This window comes from Laccaria bicolor, genomic scaffold (assembly GCF_000143565.1).
Source record: "Laccaria bicolor S238N-H82 LACBIscaffold_4 genomic scaffold, whole genome shotgun sequence".
Classification (NCBI taxonomy): Eukaryota; Fungi; Basidiomycota; class Agaricomycetes; order Agaricales; family Hydnangiaceae; genus Laccaria; species Laccaria bicolor.
Window position 1 is genome coordinate 2,382,800 of NW_001889875.1, and position 17,995 is coordinate 2,400,794.

General features: G+C 49.2%; 8 protein-coding genes across 8 annotated transcripts; 3 read left to right on the top strand and 5 right to left on the bottom strand.

The window, feature by feature from the left end:
* Positions 1 to 503: 503 nt before the first annotated feature.
* LACBIDRAFT_312048 (uncharacterized protein) lies at positions 504 to 900 on the bottom strand (the record flags this gene model as incomplete). The annotated part of the gene is made up of 3 exons (XM_001877194.1): positions 504 to 544; positions 600 to 699; positions 751 to 900. 3 exons carry the CDS (start codon positions 898 to 900, stop codon positions 504 to 506), a joined length of 291 nt encoding a protein of 96 aa, XP_001877229.1.
* A 651-nt stretch (positions 901 to 1,551) lies between these two features.
* On the top strand, positions 1,552 to 2,596 carry LACBIDRAFT_312049 (uncharacterized protein; the record flags this gene model as incomplete). The annotated part of the gene is made up of 2 exons (XM_001876761.1): positions 1,552 to 1,609; positions 1,662 to 2,596. The coding sequence occupies 2 exons, from the start codon at positions 1,552 to 1,554 to the stop codon at positions 2,594 to 2,596; spliced, it is 993 nt and encodes a 330-aa protein (XP_001876796.1).
* A 259-nt stretch (positions 2,597 to 2,855) lies between these two features.
* On the bottom strand, positions 2,856 to 4,374 carry LACBIDRAFT_312050 (uncharacterized protein; the record flags this gene model as incomplete). The annotated part of the gene is made up of 11 exons (XM_001877195.1): positions 2,856 to 2,881; positions 2,934 to 3,238; positions 3,296 to 3,306; positions 3,369 to 3,377; positions 3,430 to 3,505; positions 3,569 to 3,680; positions 3,743 to 3,903; positions 3,954 to 3,994; positions 4,051 to 4,089; positions 4,146 to 4,222; positions 4,284 to 4,374. The coding sequence occupies 11 exons, from the start codon at positions 4,372 to 4,374 to the stop codon at positions 2,856 to 2,858; spliced, it is 948 nt and encodes a 315-aa protein (XP_001877230.1).
* A 608-nt stretch (positions 4,375 to 4,982) lies between these two features.
* On the bottom strand, positions 4,983 to 7,174 carry LACBIDRAFT_312051 (uncharacterized protein; the record flags this gene model as incomplete). Its single annotated transcript, XM_001877196.1, has 10 exons — positions 4,983 to 5,075; positions 5,128 to 5,400; positions 5,452 to 5,470; positions 5,529 to 5,806; positions 5,861 to 5,880; positions 5,930 to 6,111; positions 6,161 to 6,327; positions 6,378 to 6,460; positions 6,510 to 6,858; positions 6,911 to 7,174. 10 exons carry the CDS (start codon positions 7,172 to 7,174, stop codon positions 4,983 to 4,985), a joined length of 1,728 nt encoding a protein of 575 aa, XP_001877231.1.
* A 250-nt stretch (positions 7,175 to 7,424) lies between these two features.
* Positions 7,425 to 9,334, bottom strand: LACBIDRAFT_312052 (uncharacterized protein; the record flags this gene model as incomplete). Its single annotated transcript, XM_001877197.1, has 3 exons — positions 7,425 to 7,936; positions 8,014 to 8,158; positions 8,213 to 9,334. The coding sequence occupies 3 exons, from the start codon at positions 9,332 to 9,334 to the stop codon at positions 7,425 to 7,427; spliced, it is 1,779 nt and encodes a 592-aa protein (XP_001877232.1).
* Positions 9,335 to 9,762: 428 nt separating this feature from the next.
* Positions 9,763 to 12,217, top strand: LACBIDRAFT_312053 (CDC42 rho GTPase-activating protein; the record flags this gene model as incomplete). The annotated part of the gene is made up of 12 exons (XM_001876762.1): positions 9,763 to 10,004; positions 10,066 to 10,077; positions 10,131 to 10,193; positions 10,241 to 10,269; positions 10,324 to 10,445; positions 10,494 to 10,524; positions 10,579 to 10,609; positions 10,659 to 10,757; positions 10,808 to 10,962; positions 11,008 to 11,085; positions 11,137 to 11,370; positions 11,427 to 12,217. The coding sequence occupies 12 exons, from the start codon at positions 9,763 to 9,765 to the stop codon at positions 12,215 to 12,217; spliced, it is 1,887 nt and encodes a 628-aa protein (XP_001876797.1).
* A 223-nt stretch (positions 12,218 to 12,440) lies between these two features.
* LACBIDRAFT_323840 (uncharacterized protein) lies at positions 12,441 to 13,545 on the bottom strand (the record flags this gene model as incomplete). Its single annotated transcript, XM_001877198.1, has 3 exons — positions 12,441 to 12,805; positions 12,870 to 13,082; positions 13,350 to 13,545. The coding sequence occupies 3 exons, from the start codon at positions 13,543 to 13,545 to the stop codon at positions 12,441 to 12,443; spliced, it is 774 nt and encodes a 257-aa protein (XP_001877233.1).
* A 2,171-nt stretch (positions 13,546 to 15,716) lies between these two features.
* On the top strand, positions 15,717 to 17,753 carry LACBIDRAFT_323841 (uncharacterized protein; the record flags this gene model as incomplete). The annotated part of the gene is made up of 4 exons (XM_001876763.1): positions 15,717 to 15,858; positions 16,053 to 16,100; positions 16,160 to 17,091; positions 17,151 to 17,753. The coding sequence occupies 4 exons, from the start codon at positions 15,717 to 15,719 to the stop codon at positions 17,751 to 17,753; spliced, it is 1,725 nt and encodes a 574-aa protein (XP_001876798.1).
* Between the last annotated feature and the right edge of the window lie 242 nt (positions 17,754 to 17,995).

Here is a 17,995-nt window from a genome sequence, read left to right on the forward strand (position 1 = left end):
TGTTTGTTGATTGCAGCCTCTATACCCGGTGGCAGCTCACTGAGTCCCACTCCGACAGATATGTCGGGCTGCATTACCTCAACGTGGCATTTCAGGTACAGTGACTTGGAGCACGGAGAAAGACGGCAAAACCAAGTTACAGGAAAGTGGCCTGTCAGGGTTAGCCGCATTCCTGTCCAGATTGGCGTCTACCCAGCTGGTGAAGGATATCTTCGCCCGCCGAAAGGAAATCTACGAATGGGTAATCTTCAGGGTTTTCTACACCAACCTTTGGCCACACCAAGCGGCCATTTCCCCTCCCGAGTTATCCGAGAAGTCAAGATGTGCTCAACGCCACTTACAAGATGTGAAATCATAGGCTCTAAGATGAAATTGACGAACTGCCGTTAACCTGGAGAGTTTTGTGATGCAACCCAAGGTTAACACGACTTTGACACGTTACTAGGATCCGATTCATGTCAGGGTCCGATGATTGAACGTGTTGAACAAGCATATCATTGGTACTAATATTGCGGATTAACTTGCCCGATAACTTTCAGAAATTCTGTCCAAAGAGCGAATCAACATGACAACCCTGCAGAATTAGAAAAAAAACAGACCATCACAGGCTGATTTTGCTTTGTGAAGGCCCGCGCTGTGGGCTTTCTCGCCTTTTTTTGCCGATGACATTCCAGCTGTGTGCCCTTCCTTCGCAGCAGTCTAAACATTGGTTGAGAGAAGTGCGGGTATGGTTGAACAAACACGACATACGAGTAGTTTCTCCTCTTCCTTGAGAATCTCACACCATAGACCGTGAATTCTGTCTTCGGAGGCAGCGTAATCCAATAGAAACTTCGTATATGCCGACTGCCTAGAAATGTCAGCAAGCCGACATTGCGTGTCAACGAAAGCCAGCTTCATAGAAGGTGGAAGCTGCAATACACGGCTTCCACACACGCTTGGACTTCATCTGTTGAATGGGCAAACTAGAACGAAGTTTGTGTGAGATAGACAAAAAGAAAGGAAGGAATGTCATACATCTTTTTCCAACTGTTTCGCCGCGGCCTGTAAGAATTTCTTCTCTCGATCCTGTTTCTTCTTTTCCTGAGCAGCTGGCGTCCGACATTCATAAAAAACATCCAGCGTCGCGAAAACAAATTATCAAACCAGCAAATTGCTCAGCAAGTTTTTGAAAGCTAATCCATCATGGTCCATGTCACGACCAGAGGTGCATATATGCGCACTTACGATGGGTCGTCGCTTGACTGTTGTGATGCGAGAAAGTCGACTTCATCGATCTCTTCCGAAACTTCACGCGTTTTTTTCTTGCTAGGAGCCCCACGACGGGTCGCCATAAGTTAGAAAGAATGTTGTGGTAAAGAAATAAGAAGGCTCGTCGGAAGATGCAAACAATTATGTACATACTTATAATTAAGGCCAAATACGCCGCGTGATCCGCGTCCACGTCGACTCTCAGCACCTCGCCAACACCTCGCCGACTGCACAAATTGACGCTGGTGAGTCTAAAGTATCACTCCTCCCAGATAGAATGGCTCACATTATGAAGAAACCATGCCTCGTGACCCAATGCTGACCTTTGGGCAAGGACAGGGGATGTTCCTGTACAATGGTACGTGTATACCGCTCAAGAGCCATCTTTTGCTAATATAAGATCGCATTAGTGGCCAGAAAATGGTTTACTCTCGGCTCTGTCCTTATCGGTCCTGTGTTGCTCCTCATCAACGCCCCGTTCGGACGTTTTTCACCAAAATCAGACAGCATATTTCTCGTTGACGGAATTACATCTTGGATCATCATGGAACTCGTCTCTCCCATCGCATTCCTTACATGCTTCTTTTCTTCTCCGGTTTCCTACTACCGCCCTGACCTACCAGAGTTGGCAACCCCGCAAACTCTCCTAGCTGCCCTCTTTCTTATCCACTATGCGAACCGCGCGCTCATATCCCCCTTGCGCACTCCTTCGAGGTCCAAATCCCACTTGATTGTCCCGCTGTGTGCAATTTTTTACAACCTTATCAACGGCTCGTTGATGGGCTCATTCCTCTCCTCCCCGTACGCTCGCATCTTCCTCAACTCATCCGCCACATACGAACGCCCGTCCTTCTATATTGGGCTCGCACTCTGGGCTATTGGATTCGCTGGGAACATCGCGCATGACGAAATACTTCTTGACATTCGTCGCAAAGCAAACGCGAAAGGAAAGGGAAAAGAGCCACAGCCCACAGTTGACGGAAAACCCGGTCGCATTGAGGAATACTACGCGATTCCACAAGGACTCCTATATCGTTTTGTTTCATACCCGAACTACCTTTGTGAATGGCTCGAATGGCTCGGATTCGCCCTTGCCGCCGCGCCCTTCCCAGTTGAGTTCACATTCTCGACACTTGTCTCGCTTTTCTCTTGGGAAACGTGGGTATCGATTGTACAAGAACCAAGTCACATCTTTGCTCCTAATCTCTTACCGCCTTACATTTTTCTTCTTTCTGAAGTTCTCCTTATGCTTCCGCGTGCGTATAAAGGACATTTATGGTACAAGCAGAAGTTTGGGGACCGATATCCAAAGGAGAGGAAAGCCGTGGTGCCTTTCATTCTGTGACGACACTTCGGTGGACGAATTGGGAACCAAACGCATGGAATCAATGAGCGTATCTGTGATTCGAATACAAGATATGAAGGTATACTGTAGGGAGAGGCAACACCGCAAATTACTTTGGGCGTTTAGGAAACGAAAGTATTCTGTTTGTCCAAGACGAGGTCAATCTACGAGAACCGTGCATCCGTCAATCACTTAGGCAGTAGACTGTATTACACCTACAAGCCATTCCCGCATGTCCAGCAGGTCCACAACCCGCGGATTATAAAAAGATGTCGTTCTGGGCACCTGGAATGTCGAGTATCAGAAATATGCTAGAACAAGGCGAAAAGCAAGATACCATTCTCAAATCCACACTTCATATTATACCCCGGAAAGTTTGGCTGCCCTGCTGCGTTGTATCCCGTGACCTCAATATTGTTTCCTTCAAGTTGGTTCCAGTAAAGCATCTGGATACCGGTCGAACACTGGGATGAAGGCATGCGGCCAAGATCACGTACCTGTTTAGGCCCTTTTACACATTTCGAAGGGTCGCCTGCACACCACACAGGTGGCTTAGCACGGCCGACCATGCGACTAGCAACAGGCGACGCGTTTGTTACGCGACATTTGAAACCTTGCATGTACATGTTAGGTTCTCCGCATCTGCAACGGACCCTTTGCTCGTATCAAACGTAAGAAAATGCGGAAGAGTTGACTTACCCGTTAGGTATCTAAATCGCTCGCGGGGCCAGGTTAGAAAGCGAAATACACCGAAGAAAATTTCATATCGCACCCAACCCCACTGAACCATGATGTCAGTCAGACGGCGATGAACACAAGCATGAGGAACTCACGGCACACATACATCCCTCAGGCGGACAAGCAGGCAGGTCCGGAACAGCGAAATTGGCGATCCGGCGCCAAGGCGTGCTTAATGGCGCCAATAATCAGATCTCTGGAACATAATTATAAGGAATAAAAAAGGATATTCACTTGTAGAGCACGCTGAAGACGACGAGGTTCTCGGGAGTGACCTTGGTCAAGTCAGAAGTATAGGATATCGCCAAAGCAGTTCCGGCCGCCATGGTTTCGTTCTGTGTGTGGACTTGAAAAACACCAGGAGTCAGGAAAGCGCCACAGGCATGCTTGGAATATGAATGTTCGCACTATTAGGTTCGACAATACAACCTCCGTCTTTTCCCTCGTCCGTAAAGCCTAGACCTGGGTGCTCCTTCCCGTCAACGAAGGTTCCAAGCACTGGGTCGGGGGCCACTGTGGTGAAGACGCGGTTGACGGCGTGCTCGATGGTGACAGTGCCGTTTGCGGGTCTATTATGAGTGTGAGGGTGAACGAGATGGGAAAAAACGGGAGTTATTACAGTTCGAGAAAATCGCCCGGCGCAGGAGGGAATTCGTCGCACTGAAGAGTCACCAACCATCAATTTGGAACAAGGAAATTTATTACAGGCAACGCACATTGTTGATGTGATGAAACCACCACTCCCGCTTGGTTAACTACAGCCCGAACAAAGGTCATTCGCGGGGTGGAATCCTTAGGGGACTTTACCAACCTTGTACATTGGTTGAAAAGCAGCGTTGGTCTGTCGATCATCAACACCTTGGACGTTACCCTTGAGGCAGTACATTCCTGCAATCCGAGATGTTAAAACAATCCTGGAATACCACGGGGAGGAAGTGAGGTATCGTACCTTTATGCCAAGCTCCGACGTGGGCGTTTACAGAGGTCAAGAAACCAGAAAATACGAGGACGAAGAGGAACGAAGAGGACGCCGTCGTCATATTGTGGACGATGTGAGCTCAAGAAGAAAGGGTATGATAATCCTCTCCGGAAGAAAGAAAGGCGAGAAGATATGCCAGGCATCGAGGTCCGAGCAATGTTTTAGAAAACAAGGCGAGATTTTGAAACTCGATCGAAAAACCCGACGGTGTTAGCAACAAAGACGCTAGGCTATCGTGGGGATTATTGCCAGAGTCTTAGTTTCCTAGGCTGAATATGCATTTATGCGTGCTTCAGGCTACCGTTGTATAGGGTAACTTTGGTACGCGAAGAACTGGTAGTTGACGCAGGCATGAATTATAGAAAGTTCAAGTAATGAACGAGAAAAGCCCGAAGTTAACGATCGGTCGAGCTGGAGCCTGGAGGTCCGTGAAGTCCCAAAGAAAGAAGGCGGTCTTGTTTGCCATGTTCCTGAGCGACGTGGGGCCACATGGAAACAGCACAATAATAGCCCACTCTCATATGTGGGCGGGGAACACTCATAGTGTCACCCCCCCACCTTTTCGTTGGCCTGCATTTGACACCCTCAAATCCTCCGTGCTGAGAGGTACTACTACACTGAGAGCTGTGAGTAAAAAAGTTATATTCATTACACATGACGCATAATAAATTACAGCTTCGCCTGAACCTTCTTCGCCATGTGCCGCTCGTATTTGTCCTGCAGGACCCTACGCAATGTCTTTCCAGTCGGCGATTTCGGAATCTACAAGGCGGATCAGTCTCCTTACGGAACGAAATCACTACAAAAAATGTACCTGCTTGACCACTTCTATGCCACCGCGCAACCACTTGTACTTGCTCAAGTTTTGCTGGTGCCATGTCTCGAGCTCTTTGACCACTGCTGCGGCACCGAGCTTCTTGCCGGCTGGGCTGAGAATCACCCACGCTCTGGGGACTTTCTCGTCTTGTGTGCGACCTCCACTGACGCCAGCAACGGTAGCGTCGGAAATGAGCTTCTGAGGGTGAGCCAGGAGAACATCCTCGATCTCGTTCGGAGAAACCTGCGATCCCGAGACCTTCAACGTATCCTATGAAGCACAGTGGTCAGATTATTGCCAGCTAAGGAGAAGGGGAGGAACCTTTGTTCGATCGGCAAACCTGAAAACGAAGAAAGCAAAACTCAGAAAAGATGTTTGCAAAAGAATTGAAATTTTACCAAAAATTGCCCTCCTCGTCGACCCTAAATTGGTCTCCCGTCCGCAGCCAGCCATCGATGAAGGTCTCTTTATTGGCCTTCTCATTATTCCAGTACCCTAGAGCTACGTTTCCGCCTCGAATCCAAAGTTCTCCTGCTTCGTTTAGTTCAACGGGTGAACCATCATCCCGAAGCAGACGAGCTTCTATCCCCGGTAGGAGAACACCAGTACACCCACGTACTGGTTTTAGACGGCCGCCAAGCACGCCTGGGAAAGGCTTCACAATCGTTGCAATAGTCTACACTCATGTTGGTCCCCTGATTTTCAAAGATTCAGACCAAATGTTACTTACACCTTCTGACATGCCGTAGCCTGCGATACCAGATCAAATATAGAAATTTCGAGCGCGGGTAAGACGCACCTTCCGAAAAGTTGGAGTCTTTCGGCACCAGCGTGGCCATCTTCTCGGCTAGCTCAGGCGGAAGATAGGCAGCCCCGCTGTTTGAACTGATCACGGAACTCCAATCCACATGCTTGCTCTTCGGGTGCTTGACGATTTGATGAACAACGGATGGGATAAGCGTCAGGATGGAAACTTTGTACCTAAACGAGGACGTTACAAAAATTTCTCCGACCATGGAGTGGCGCTTACTTGGGTATCGCTTTGAAAGCAAGCTCGATATCCCATTTCGACATGATAACGAGGGTGTTCGGGACGAGGCAGGCGCGGAAGCAGTACGCATGCAGACCATAAGTATGATGCAGGGGAAGGAATGCAAGCGTTACTAGAATTCCTTCTGGGGTCGCTGGTGTGGGGGGCTATGGAATGACTTAGTAAAGCGGAAAGTGGCGACGGGAATGTAACAGACGGTATAGACTTCGGCCACGGCTTGCTGGACTACTATCGCCTGACCCAACGAGTAGGTAAGGTTCCCATGAGATATCATCACAGCTGAGCAGACGAATGTCAGCGTCAATCGTGGGTCGACCATGAACCTTACCTTTCGGGAGGCCGCTAGTACCACTGGAAAAAACGAGGTAGGCGAGGGTGTCTTTGTTTGCTTGACGAACAGCAACGGTGGGTATCGACTTGGCCCTTACATCTTTCACCAAGTCTGACAGACTCTTGCGGCCTTTCGCGCGTCCAGTCAGAACAAAGATCTTGTTCAGGGGGAGGCCGACCTCCTTGGCCACAGGTAGCACCGCAGGCAAGAACTTCGCGTCGACAAAAAGCGAAGTAGCCTTGGAAAGCGTAAGGGCGTGCTTTAGCTCAAAAGGAGTGGAATATGACGAGATCAAAGCGAACGGCGTAGTGATCATAAGACAAGAGTGCACCAACGCGATGTAGTCCTGTTAATACATCAGAAGAACGAATCGATAGAAGTGAAGAACGTATGCTTACAGAACAGTTTTCGCTCATGATACCAACGATTTCCCCGTCCTCAGTTCGCATACCCAGACCGCCTTGAGCGACCGGAGCACCCATGGCAGTGGCCAAATCTTGTATCCGAGCAAGGAATTGTCGGTATGTTCTCTTGCGTCCTGTCTGAGGATCGACATGGAAAGTGTAATCGTTCCATTCTGCCTGATCCGGACGCTTCAAGAGGAGATAGTGCGCGTTGACGTCGGGGAGCGGAGGCGGGTCTGAATACGGGGATTTATACATACTACTGACCCTGAACGGAGTAACCAAATGATAAAAATGATCAACAGATGGGAAAGGAGAAGTTGGGGTTTCGTGACGCCTGCATCCTTGTGGTTTTCTACCAATGAAGAGTTAGCAGGTATCCGGCAACTATGAATCCGGTGACCGGTTATAATCATTTCCATACCCGGATACCGGTTGCCAAGATCACCAAAGATTCAGAAAACATATTAGCCACCGACCAATTAAATCGTATTACTGCTTGCGATGACTAGACACGTTTCGGACGCGGTAATGGTGGAAATCCACGCGACGCGAGGAATCCATCCAGAGTCAGGCGTGCCATGGCCATATCCACCCCATCCAGATTTTTTCTAACAGGTGGAAGGTCGTCATCGTCATCCTCGGCATCATCTTCGACCCAAGCTTCCTGTCGTGCCTGCCAGAAGCCACCGGTCACGATAGTCAGCACTAGCTGCTTACTTTGCCCGTTCGCGATCTTGCTCTGAATGACCGTAAATTTTCCAGGATTCTCCCTCGCTCGCTCGATTAGTGCTTCGTTTCTCGCTTCGGCGTTTACTGTACCGTCGGTCTCTGGCTGATGTTTGTCGTACTCTACGATAGGAACGACCGAAAACTTCGGAGGATTGACTAGGTAGTCAATACAGACGACAAGGTCAGTGTTAACTGTCTGCGGATATTCTTTGGTGGCCATCTCGCGAAGCGTTGGTAATTCTCGCCATGCATCGCGGGTTGCAAGATGGTGGAAAAATGCAGCATCCCCTTTAGAGATAGACTACTTCTTGCCCTCTGATCACCATTGTCAGCTCATAGGTAAGAAAAGAAAGGAGAGAATGTACCAAGGCGTTCTTGTTGCTTGAGTGCACACATCGTTTTATGTCCTCCCTCTTTCCATGAGACGGTTTGACACTCCTTCGAACAGTACAGCGTTGTAGAGCATGCTCCACACCTACGGAAATTGTTCTTCTCATCAATCTTCTGGCACTAAGGTCGGATTTGTGAGCACTACGACTTTGCGGATTGAGCATCAATAGCTACCTTTACATTGTCGCACGTCATAGCTTTACCTTTAACTGCTGTTGCTTGCATAGTTATAAACAATCGCTCCAAGGCAAGCTTGTGGAATTTCGTCCAGACACCGGAGGCCGTACTACTCAGGATCCGTTCGCGATGTGGGGAATCAGACAACTTCCTCATCGTGCCATCAACGGCTTCAACAACTGACCGATACACCAGATAATCCGGGAGAATATCCCGAACGATATGAAGAATCATATCACGGTCATCGGGATCTAATTTAAAGAAATGTGGGCTTGCATCGACGAAGGCGGTCAAGAGCCCCGCCTTGACCGATTGAATAACCCAGGAAAAGCCGTCAGTAGACTCGAGACAATTGGAGAGGTAGCCAAACGAGGCCACCAAAACATCCAAAAGGCCCGGATGCCCACCATCATTGATCATATTCGTAACGGTCAGTGCGATGGTCGTGCACAGGGTGATGATGTTTGAGCTAAGGAATGCATATCGAAGCTTGTGATTAGGATCTCTCGAAAGCTTGCAGATGAGGTCAAGGTAAATCGCCGTGCGAGGCTCATGGAGCCGAGTGATGTTCTTGAAGGCAGATCGCAAACGCAGCAATGCCGTTTGTGCGACATTCTCGGCCTTGCCTCCAGCCGCTTTAACGACCCGATCGAGGTTACCTGGATGGTACTCCCGCAGGAGTCCATCTAGCGCTGCTGAGGCGCTCGGGATGTCGACTATAGATGATATAGGGCTAGCATCCTCGAAGACCCATAACAGGGTCGCCATTTCGATGCTGCCCGGCGTGGTTGTCATGACTTTGCGCGCGCTCTCCGACCGAACGAGTGAGTACCATGACGCGCTGATAGCGTCGATGGCACCCTTCTTTCTTTGAGGGTCTGAGTTTTTGGGCTGGATGTATATGGCGAAAAAATATCCGCTCCACTTAAAGACACTTGGCCAGGCTTTGATGATATCCGGACCGTAATCATCACTTTCTTGCAAGAAATTTCCAAGTTTTGCGAGAGCGAACAGAGAAAGCCATGCACGATCCGCGAGTTGTGAACGACCGTTTGGTGATACATCTGTGGGCACCTTGCTACCATCGAGGTGGTTAAAAAAGACACTGACAACACCCATTGATAAGAATTGAGGACCCATCTTAATTGACAGAAAGGTAAGCAGTTGTGGTCGAATTGCAAGTATGTAACCTCACCAGTTGCTAGAAATTGGCCAGGTCGGTCAAATCTGCCATCACTCCACGACGAGCATTGTCAAGAACCTAGAAATACACCGCCATGGTCAAGTCTATTGAAAGCGCAAAGAGAGTAGTCCTCACCTTTGCTTGCTGGATTCCGGCTAATTCGTTGGATAGTTTTATTGTGGTCCATCAGGAAGGAAGCGATCGGAGTGATTGACGCTGGAGGATAAGTTCGCGCCGTTTACTTTTGTTTGTCCAAGGGAAGCGAACTAGCCACGTGATCGAGAAAATCAGGGCCGATCACCGAAACGGCCAACTCGGGAAAGTGTTTTATTCTTCACAACCGCACTCTTCTCCACCGTTCACCATGGCGCCCAATCTGAGCCTCAAGCAGCGGCTAACAGCCCTATCCTTGGCTGCTTCGTCGCCGACATCACCCAACATGCCCGACTCCCCTCGTTCACCGACATTCAGGAGAAAGCCATTCAATTTTAATCCGCCGTGGGTGAAACGGGCCCAGGAATCAACCTCTAACGGTGGTTATGGAGAGTCTGAGATGGTGCAGGAAGTGTTGTCTAAGATGATATTTCAGGCCGGTGTTGACTTTGAGTGAGTCTTTCGCACTGCCTTCCGCCAACGTTCACTGATATCCTTTGTCTCGTGCTTGAAGGACGCGACCCATGTACGTCTTTCTCTCAAGACGCCCTTGAGTCCAGACGGTAATTCATGACAAAGGGTTGTCCTCAATGCTTCTGTTCTCCCTGACCCACAAGCGGTCTCTTATGACCTTTTACTCTCGTGCGTGGCTCAAATTCTTCGAGTGTGCACCCCTGATCTCCTTGTAGCCGAATCCTCTCCTACTTGAACCTATATGGTGCGCTCGACTTCTCAGCTCAAAACATTGTTATTGAACTTCTTTTCATTATAGTCGAGGCCGACTACACTGTGATCTTCTTTGCAGCAGGAGGAAGACATACGCCAGGATGGAATTGGGTCTGGAAAGCTTATCGCAGCCTGAGTCGCAAGTACCGCAAAAATCTGAAGCAGCTGGTAAGTTCTATCTGTCTCAAATACCCACACCTTCTGACCCGATTGTAGTACATCGTGCATTCCTCATTTTTTTCGAAAAGTGCGTTTTAAAAAAGATTCGAGAAGCCATCTTTCCTCAATAGTGTTAACATAGTGCTCTTCTCTCTGGCTGGCGCGATAATAAGGTACGATATCACCTTCGATGATAATCAGATGGTTCAATCATGTTCGCAGCCCGAAATTCTTCCGGAAACTCAGCTACATCGCAACGTTATCGGAACTTGCCCAACGCGTACCTCTTACGCAGATTGATATCCCACCAACGGTATACCAGTGAGTGCTGCCGCTAACATAATTTTCATGTCGTACTGATTCTCCGAAAGGGAAAATCTCAAGTATGAACGCAAGATAACCCTCCCTGTCCCAAACCGGTCCAGTATCTTTGGGGTACCTTTAGAGGAATTGATGGGTTTTTATGGCGAGAAGAATGGCATTCCAAGGGTCGTGAGGGACTCGATTTTATTTTTGCGGGAAAGGGGTATGCACATCCTTCTTATCTTGCGGCAACGCTGACTCTTCTCAGGACTGGCGGAAGAAGGATTGTTCCGACGATCACCTTCTTCAGTGATGTTAAGAGCTGCGCAAGACGCTTATGACCGTGGTAGGTAGTGCTCTGGCCGCTCCACGTGCACTCTCACCGACGACCTCCTAGGAAATGTTGTCTCTTTAGAAAACTTTGGTGACCCTCATCTGGCCGCGGTGCTCTTGAAAAAGTATCTCCGCGATTTACCGGAACCAGTATTTCCTGAACGTCTCTACCCACTAATACGCCGGTGTCCGTCACCGACGAATGACCCCTCAGACATGACCAGCGTAACATACATACGTGAGGTGTTGTTTCCAGAACTACCACCTTGCGTATACATTCTTCTCAGTCATGTTCTGCGTGAGTAAACATTTTCAAGTACCTCGCACTCCGCTAACAAAGATCATATTATACAGATCTGATGCACGACGTTTCCGTGCGTAGTGCGTCAAATCGCATGGACGAGCACAACCTTGTCGTCGTTATCTGCCCCAATCTCGTCAAAGGCGCGAACCCTGCCCGGGACGTGATGATGTGTGCCGTCTCTGGTCTTCCTTCATTGTTTGAGTCAAAATCCACCGGTATGAATTCAGATCCCATTTCCGAGGGCAGGACAACATTGGGCATGGTCATTGTTCTCTGTATCAGGCGTTACTATGAGGTGTTTGACGAAACCCCCGACCGAACTGAGGCTATCCTGCCTCAACGTCGGATACCGGACGAAAACGAAGCCTCCTCATCTAGGTCGTCGGGCTCAGCATCACCCAGTCATATATTCCATGACGAAGACGATGACATCGATGACGCGATGTTGGTCATGCCTCTTGGTCCAAGCCACTCCAGCAACGGCTCTGTGCAACACACCCATTCTCCGCCAAGTGCGTGGACCTCCAGCAATGGCGTCTCTGGCACGTCGACCCCGCGATCCATGCACACCATCCGGGGCGAAAATGGGCACAGCGGCTTGAACGCTAGCTACCAGTTTCCAACCAATGGAAAGGCCAAGTCGATGATCAGCATTGAGAAGGCTGGGACGGTGGGTGGAGGGCGGAAAGGGTCAATATCTGTTGGTCGGGGAACGACCAGGAAGTCAAGTGGGGCTGGCGTTGAGGCACTCGGCGTAACTGCGGAAGGGTTTTTCAGTGCGCCTAGTGATGCTCCGCCGCTACCTTCAAGAGACAGGAGGTGGAATGGAGATGTATCGTGATTTGGGAGGTTGGGGTTGGGAGCAGGTCTTGCCAACACTTGAGTAATTTATTAAGTATACCCCTCACTGGTTTATTTATTCGGGTATCTTCATGGTCTTCTAATTCTTACGTTTACGATGTTGTTCTAGTGGTATCCTTGTACGCTGGCTAATCCCATTCGTTCAGAGCATCTTGAGATTCATAAAGATCATACATGTAAACTACCAAGCAAGCAATGACGGATTAAGGGGGAGGGGAGTATATATATATATATGCTAGAGAATTCTTCGATGCTGCCGCAGGCTGGCGTGTGGCAATAATGCCGGAGGAGATGTTTCTTCTACAGTAGATGAAGAGAAGGTTAAGTTGTGTCAAATCGGTTGAGGTGGTCGATGAAAACCTGCCTTTTGTTTCGCGAGGGAACACCCATGGCGAACTGTCAGAAAGTTTTGGCGAGAACACTACAGGAGCTGCAATGGGCGCCTTTTCGTCGAATTCTTCTCGTTTAAAGATGGGTTCGGGGACGGGAGTGGGTTCGAACGAGTTGGCCCGCGCGATCAGGGATGCGTCGAACGTTTTGCTAACGACGTGATATGGATCAAGCGAGTCTATCATTCCCGCCACAATAGAAGATAGTAAGATTAATCACCAACAGAGGAGAGGATCGCTTACCCGAAACTAGAGTGCCCTCCGACTTTTCCAGGTCATCCTCGTCAAAGCTGCTGTCAGCTGCTTGGGGAAAGGGAAGGGAGGCGAGCTTGGCGAGTCTGGGGTTTTTCCTCGCTCTTGGAGTTTTTCGGCGGAATAAACCTGAGAGCTTGAGAGTCCTTCTCGGCGTCCCGAAAATCCGCCAACCGAGAAGTGCGACCGCGGAAAGAATGAGCGCTGAGAAGATGTTCAGTCGCAACATTATGCAGGGGGCAAGTATATGGCCTACTCCACAAGGCAAAGTCGACGGCGCACCACGTTCCAAACGATATACCTGGATTACATCTTCTATGCGGCGAGTGGGGCGTACGAGGAAAAGGGTGAGGGATAATCATAAGTGTCGTAGATAGCAAGGTGGCAGGCAATTCAAGGTGTCCACAGCGGTAGTAAGAAGATAGGAGTGCACAGACTAATTCCTCAGCGCTCAACTTGAATGAGGCTGACGATCGTTTACCACCAGACTAATTATTTCGTTGTCAGCCATGTGAGAAGGTGCACTCGTTTGACCGATTCGGTGACTCGATCGACCCAATCTCCTCGCGTTATGAGATTTGGATAGCTTGACAGAAGCGTGGAGAACCCATTCGAAAGATGAGGGAAACCGGTTTGAATTGCTTCGTTTCTGTGTTCTCGCGATCATTGCAAATCGATCGTAAATACTTCATTCTCGCAGAAAAAAATCGGATATATCTTCACTGGAAACAATCATACCAAGCATAGGGGGGGAGGGGGAGATTTACACAGAGCAGCAAGGCAAGGGTATACATAGCTCAAAAAGAGCATGAAGTCGAGAGCAAAGGATGTGCTGATAACGTAATGCGCTTCGACACTCTTTCACTTTGCTTTCAGCCGAACTCGTCGATGCTATCACCGCCAATATCTGGAATGATCCAAGCTTAAAAGCGGCCTCACTCCTCTGCCTCTCCTTTGCAGCGGTGGCCCTTCAATCTCGCCCCTTATCCACCATTTAGCTTAAGTCGCCAGAGTCCAACGGAGACGATTGGGACTGCTTGGTCTGGAACCTCGCCGATTCATCTATAATACTATTGAAGCTCTCTGTCGCGTAATAACGGCCTCCACCTGCTCGACTATGTGCGTCGTGCACCTGGATATTTAGTCAAGCATGTGGTTTGGATCGAAGACAAATTACCCGTCCTGACGACATTCTTCCGAATCTTGCTCCAAAATTACGAAGCTTCGGGTTGTACCATCTTCACCGGTCGTCCTTACATTGACTTTGGCTAACACAAATTCTTTCATAGTTGATACTCGACTTTAAATCATGATGACATCGATCTAAGTCACCTCAAACTGCGCAAGGCTCGTTTTTGTCTTAAATACGAGAAGGGCTTCCAAGTTGTCATACATGGTTTATCTTCGCCAAAATCCTTCCAAAATGCTCTCGCTCGAGGAAATTGTTACAGAAGTATTTGCTACACCAAGCGTCCCTCTGATGATATTGGAATCATGGTGTTTCTCCGAGATAGACTCTATGCTTGCTTAACAAGAGAGGATTTCAAGCCTAACTGTTCTATCTGGGGGCGATGGGGAGCGTTGTGAAGATATCAAAATAATCATGCCTTTGCTGGAAAGGATGGGTATTTTACGACCTTGTGCGTCCCTTTTCTCTGGATAAATCTATCCAGAAACCCTCCTTTCCACGTGAAACCCTGTGGTTTCTGAATTGGTTGGGCAGAAACCTGGGGTGTTGTCAATAGCCAACAATCAAGATATTTGATGTCCGACGCGCGGCTCACTCACTGCCGAAACGGGACTGAATTTGTAGTAGCAGCACATCACCCGACTGGTGCTCAAGCTGAGAGCGTGTATTATTTGCCTATGATAATTATAATTACAGGTATGTGCTGTACTCTGAAATGCCAAGAGCGAGGGACTAGCGGGCAGGCTGGCCGCTGAGCGTGTGTGGCCTTCCTGGCAACATACCCGCATTTCGTCCTCCACGTAGGGTGGCTGTCACCCTCTGTGGTCTTAGTTGGAATGCACTGACTACACAGGCAAGAGGCACGGCCTTCTGTGTTCAGGCTGCACCATGACTCTGATGTGCATGGCAAGCGTCGAGCGATGGCCTGCGTCCTCTACGAGGCCACACAAGGCTGTCAGTGGAGAGGACCCCAGTGGTGGGTATTATAATTGAGGTTACATGGTCATTGGGTACACAACGGAAGGATTGACTTGAAGCGTTGAACGTTGAGGGGTGATATGAGGCAATTACTGTTGTGCAGACGGCAGGTGCTCGGCAAGTACTCAAACAATCTCCGACGTAGGTTTCTAAAAACATAGCCAAACAACATTTGACAGAGGATGGAGGGGGGGTTTCAAACCGACGACGAGAGACCCCTGGGTTTCTGGCGGAAAGGGGGTTTCTGATTAGATTTATCCTTTTCTCTCTTTTAGAATAAGTCAATGAACATGACATCATTATCGTTTCTGGGACTTGATTTATTCTCTTTGTGGCGTCAAGAATGTTGTACTTACATAGCTCCAGAAATCGCAGTCCTCCCTAGTCTGCGTGGCTAAAGATCATGGCTCGATTTGTTTCAATCTCAAAACACATACGCCTTGATTAAATCTGTCGAAGACTCTTACGTTCAGGCTGTTTTCTGCGTTCTTCCAATGCATAAACTTGACAGCTTGAGAACAGAACTTTCCGGGAGTTCCCCACACTGTGACGTGAGGCTCTCAGTCCCTGAATAGTCTGACGTTTGACACCCGCCAGGAAACGGGATCGGCGGCTACATGGACCCACACCAACATATTTCAGCAAAAAGTTAAATCGATAACCAACTCATAATGTATTTGCCGATGAACCTTTTCTGTGATATAAAGAGAAATAGATCGCGCCATACGGGGGACTTGGTGCAGCATTTTGTGAAACCCGTTGACGATTGTCGATCGCGCCCAGGTACCAACCATCCTTACGCACCGAGTACACGTGTGTTCGAATAATCATGTAAGGCAAACACGATGCTGCCTCGTGCCCCTACACCTGACAATCGTCGCCGAGAACTACTCAAATATCATTGAACTCCACTGATTTTTTTCGAATGCTCTGGTGTCTTCCAACCCCGACCTTTTTGAAGAAGACCTCCCCCCCACCGCTCAAAATTTCTGCTCCAATTATTGCAGATTCTGAAAGGATGTATCCAAGACGGCATCCGACCGACGATGCCAGTGGTGAGCACACGATGCTTTCGGATTATTTGAATTCGGGGTATCCGAACCGACATGCACAGAATCCGGAATATTCTATTTGGTGCCGAATCGAAATGGACCTGGGAAGAAGATAGTCAAACGGCCTCGTCCTCCGCCTACATCGCCGCCATTGGACGATGAATTTGATGCAATGACACACGCAGGAACGACAGCAAAAGCTCCCGAAACCGAGTTGTTCTCCCACCCTCAGCGGTCAGAGCAGACCAGGGCAACCTCACCGCCTATTGACAATAACGATGGTCACAAGCGCAGCGTGTCTTCGCCGGAACCAGATGCAGTCAGAAAACGCGAATTCAACTGGAGGCCATCCAGTCCTGCGCAGTCGTTTGTTGAGAATACACCCAATATGCCTCAACGACGGAAAGGAAAAGCCAGAGATGAGGGCTTTGAACGATATGGAGGATACGAGAATTATATGACTGAGATGGAGAGGATGTTCGGCGGGCGCGGAGACTTGGATTTGAGCGTCAAGTTGCTTGGAGTGGAACCAAATCGTGAGAGCTACCAATTAGGGAGGGTGAAGAGTGGTGGTACGGCGAGATCGAGAAGGGCGATAGTAAGTCCCAAGGGGCCTCATGCCGAACCATCCGATAGCGTGGAGGATCATGGCCCAAAGGCTGGCCAGACTTACGAGGTCGTCAACCGCCAAGTTGTTGAAGATGGTCCCGATAGAACTGTCACAATCGCAACGTGGCGAGAGCAGGTCGCGAGAGAAGCTAACCCAGAAATCGACACCATGAGTGTTTATTACGTGAGCGCGGAGGACTATGCTCGAGATGACGTGAACGAATATGTTGACGGGATGGAAACAGAAGTGGAGACTCATGTTACGAAGTCATTGAGTGGCAAGGAGGTATTGGAACTGGAAGAAGGCTCCCGGGCTCCGTCTCGTCCGGATGACAGAAATGCGTTGGAGCAGGTGCCACTGAGGCCAGTCCTGTCGCCCAATCAGGTTCGTCGCAAGAGCTCTCGGAGCGAGAAGACAACGATTTGTTGACGTCCCATTTTCAGCATGAAGAAAGGCCTCCGACGCCTCCTCAGAAAGACTGGCGCAGGCCAATGTATACAGAGCATTCGCACACTAGAGATGGCACCGCACTCCCTCAGCGAGGAAACCGTATTCCTCCACGTGCCTTGACTCCGGACAGACGATCGCAATCTGGAACGACATCTTCTGTCAGATCTCCAATAGGGAAACAACCGGCCATGTCGTATGGTATGACGCCGCCAAGTCCGCCACGAACGTCCACCCCAGTCCAAAACAGTCCATTGTCGTCGAGCCACGGCAATGTACCGCACGAGTCGACTCCCATTACAGGTCGGATGCCGAAAGGACCATTCCACCCTACGGCATCTGGGTCCACGATCACCAGCATCAAATCCTCGTCATCCGATTCCCTTGCTTTCGAAAGAATATTGGAGTCTTGCAGACCCTCTATCGTACACATTGCGCCCATGCTGGCGAGTCTCGGAATTACAAGCGAGGAGCATCTCGCAGCGATAGCAAGACTGAGCCCAGATACACGAGATCGAGAAGTCAAGGATGAGGCTTTGAGACTTGGAGTTACTGTCATGGAATGGGCGATTTTAGTCGATCGCTTGTTATCGCTCTAGACGGAGGGTGGGCAGAGTGGCCTCACAGGGGTCAATTTTTTACCTAGATTGATAGACTTTACTTTACAGCGGCCCTACATTCGTCGAGCTCGCGTTCAACTAATCTTGAGACAAGTTTTCGGTAGCGAAATGCGCGAAGATTGACCAAGGCAAAGGAAAGGCAGAAGCAAGCTGTTTGATACAAGTTCAATAGACCAGTGACCATTCTGAATGACGGCACTTGATGCTGCTTACCTGCTGCT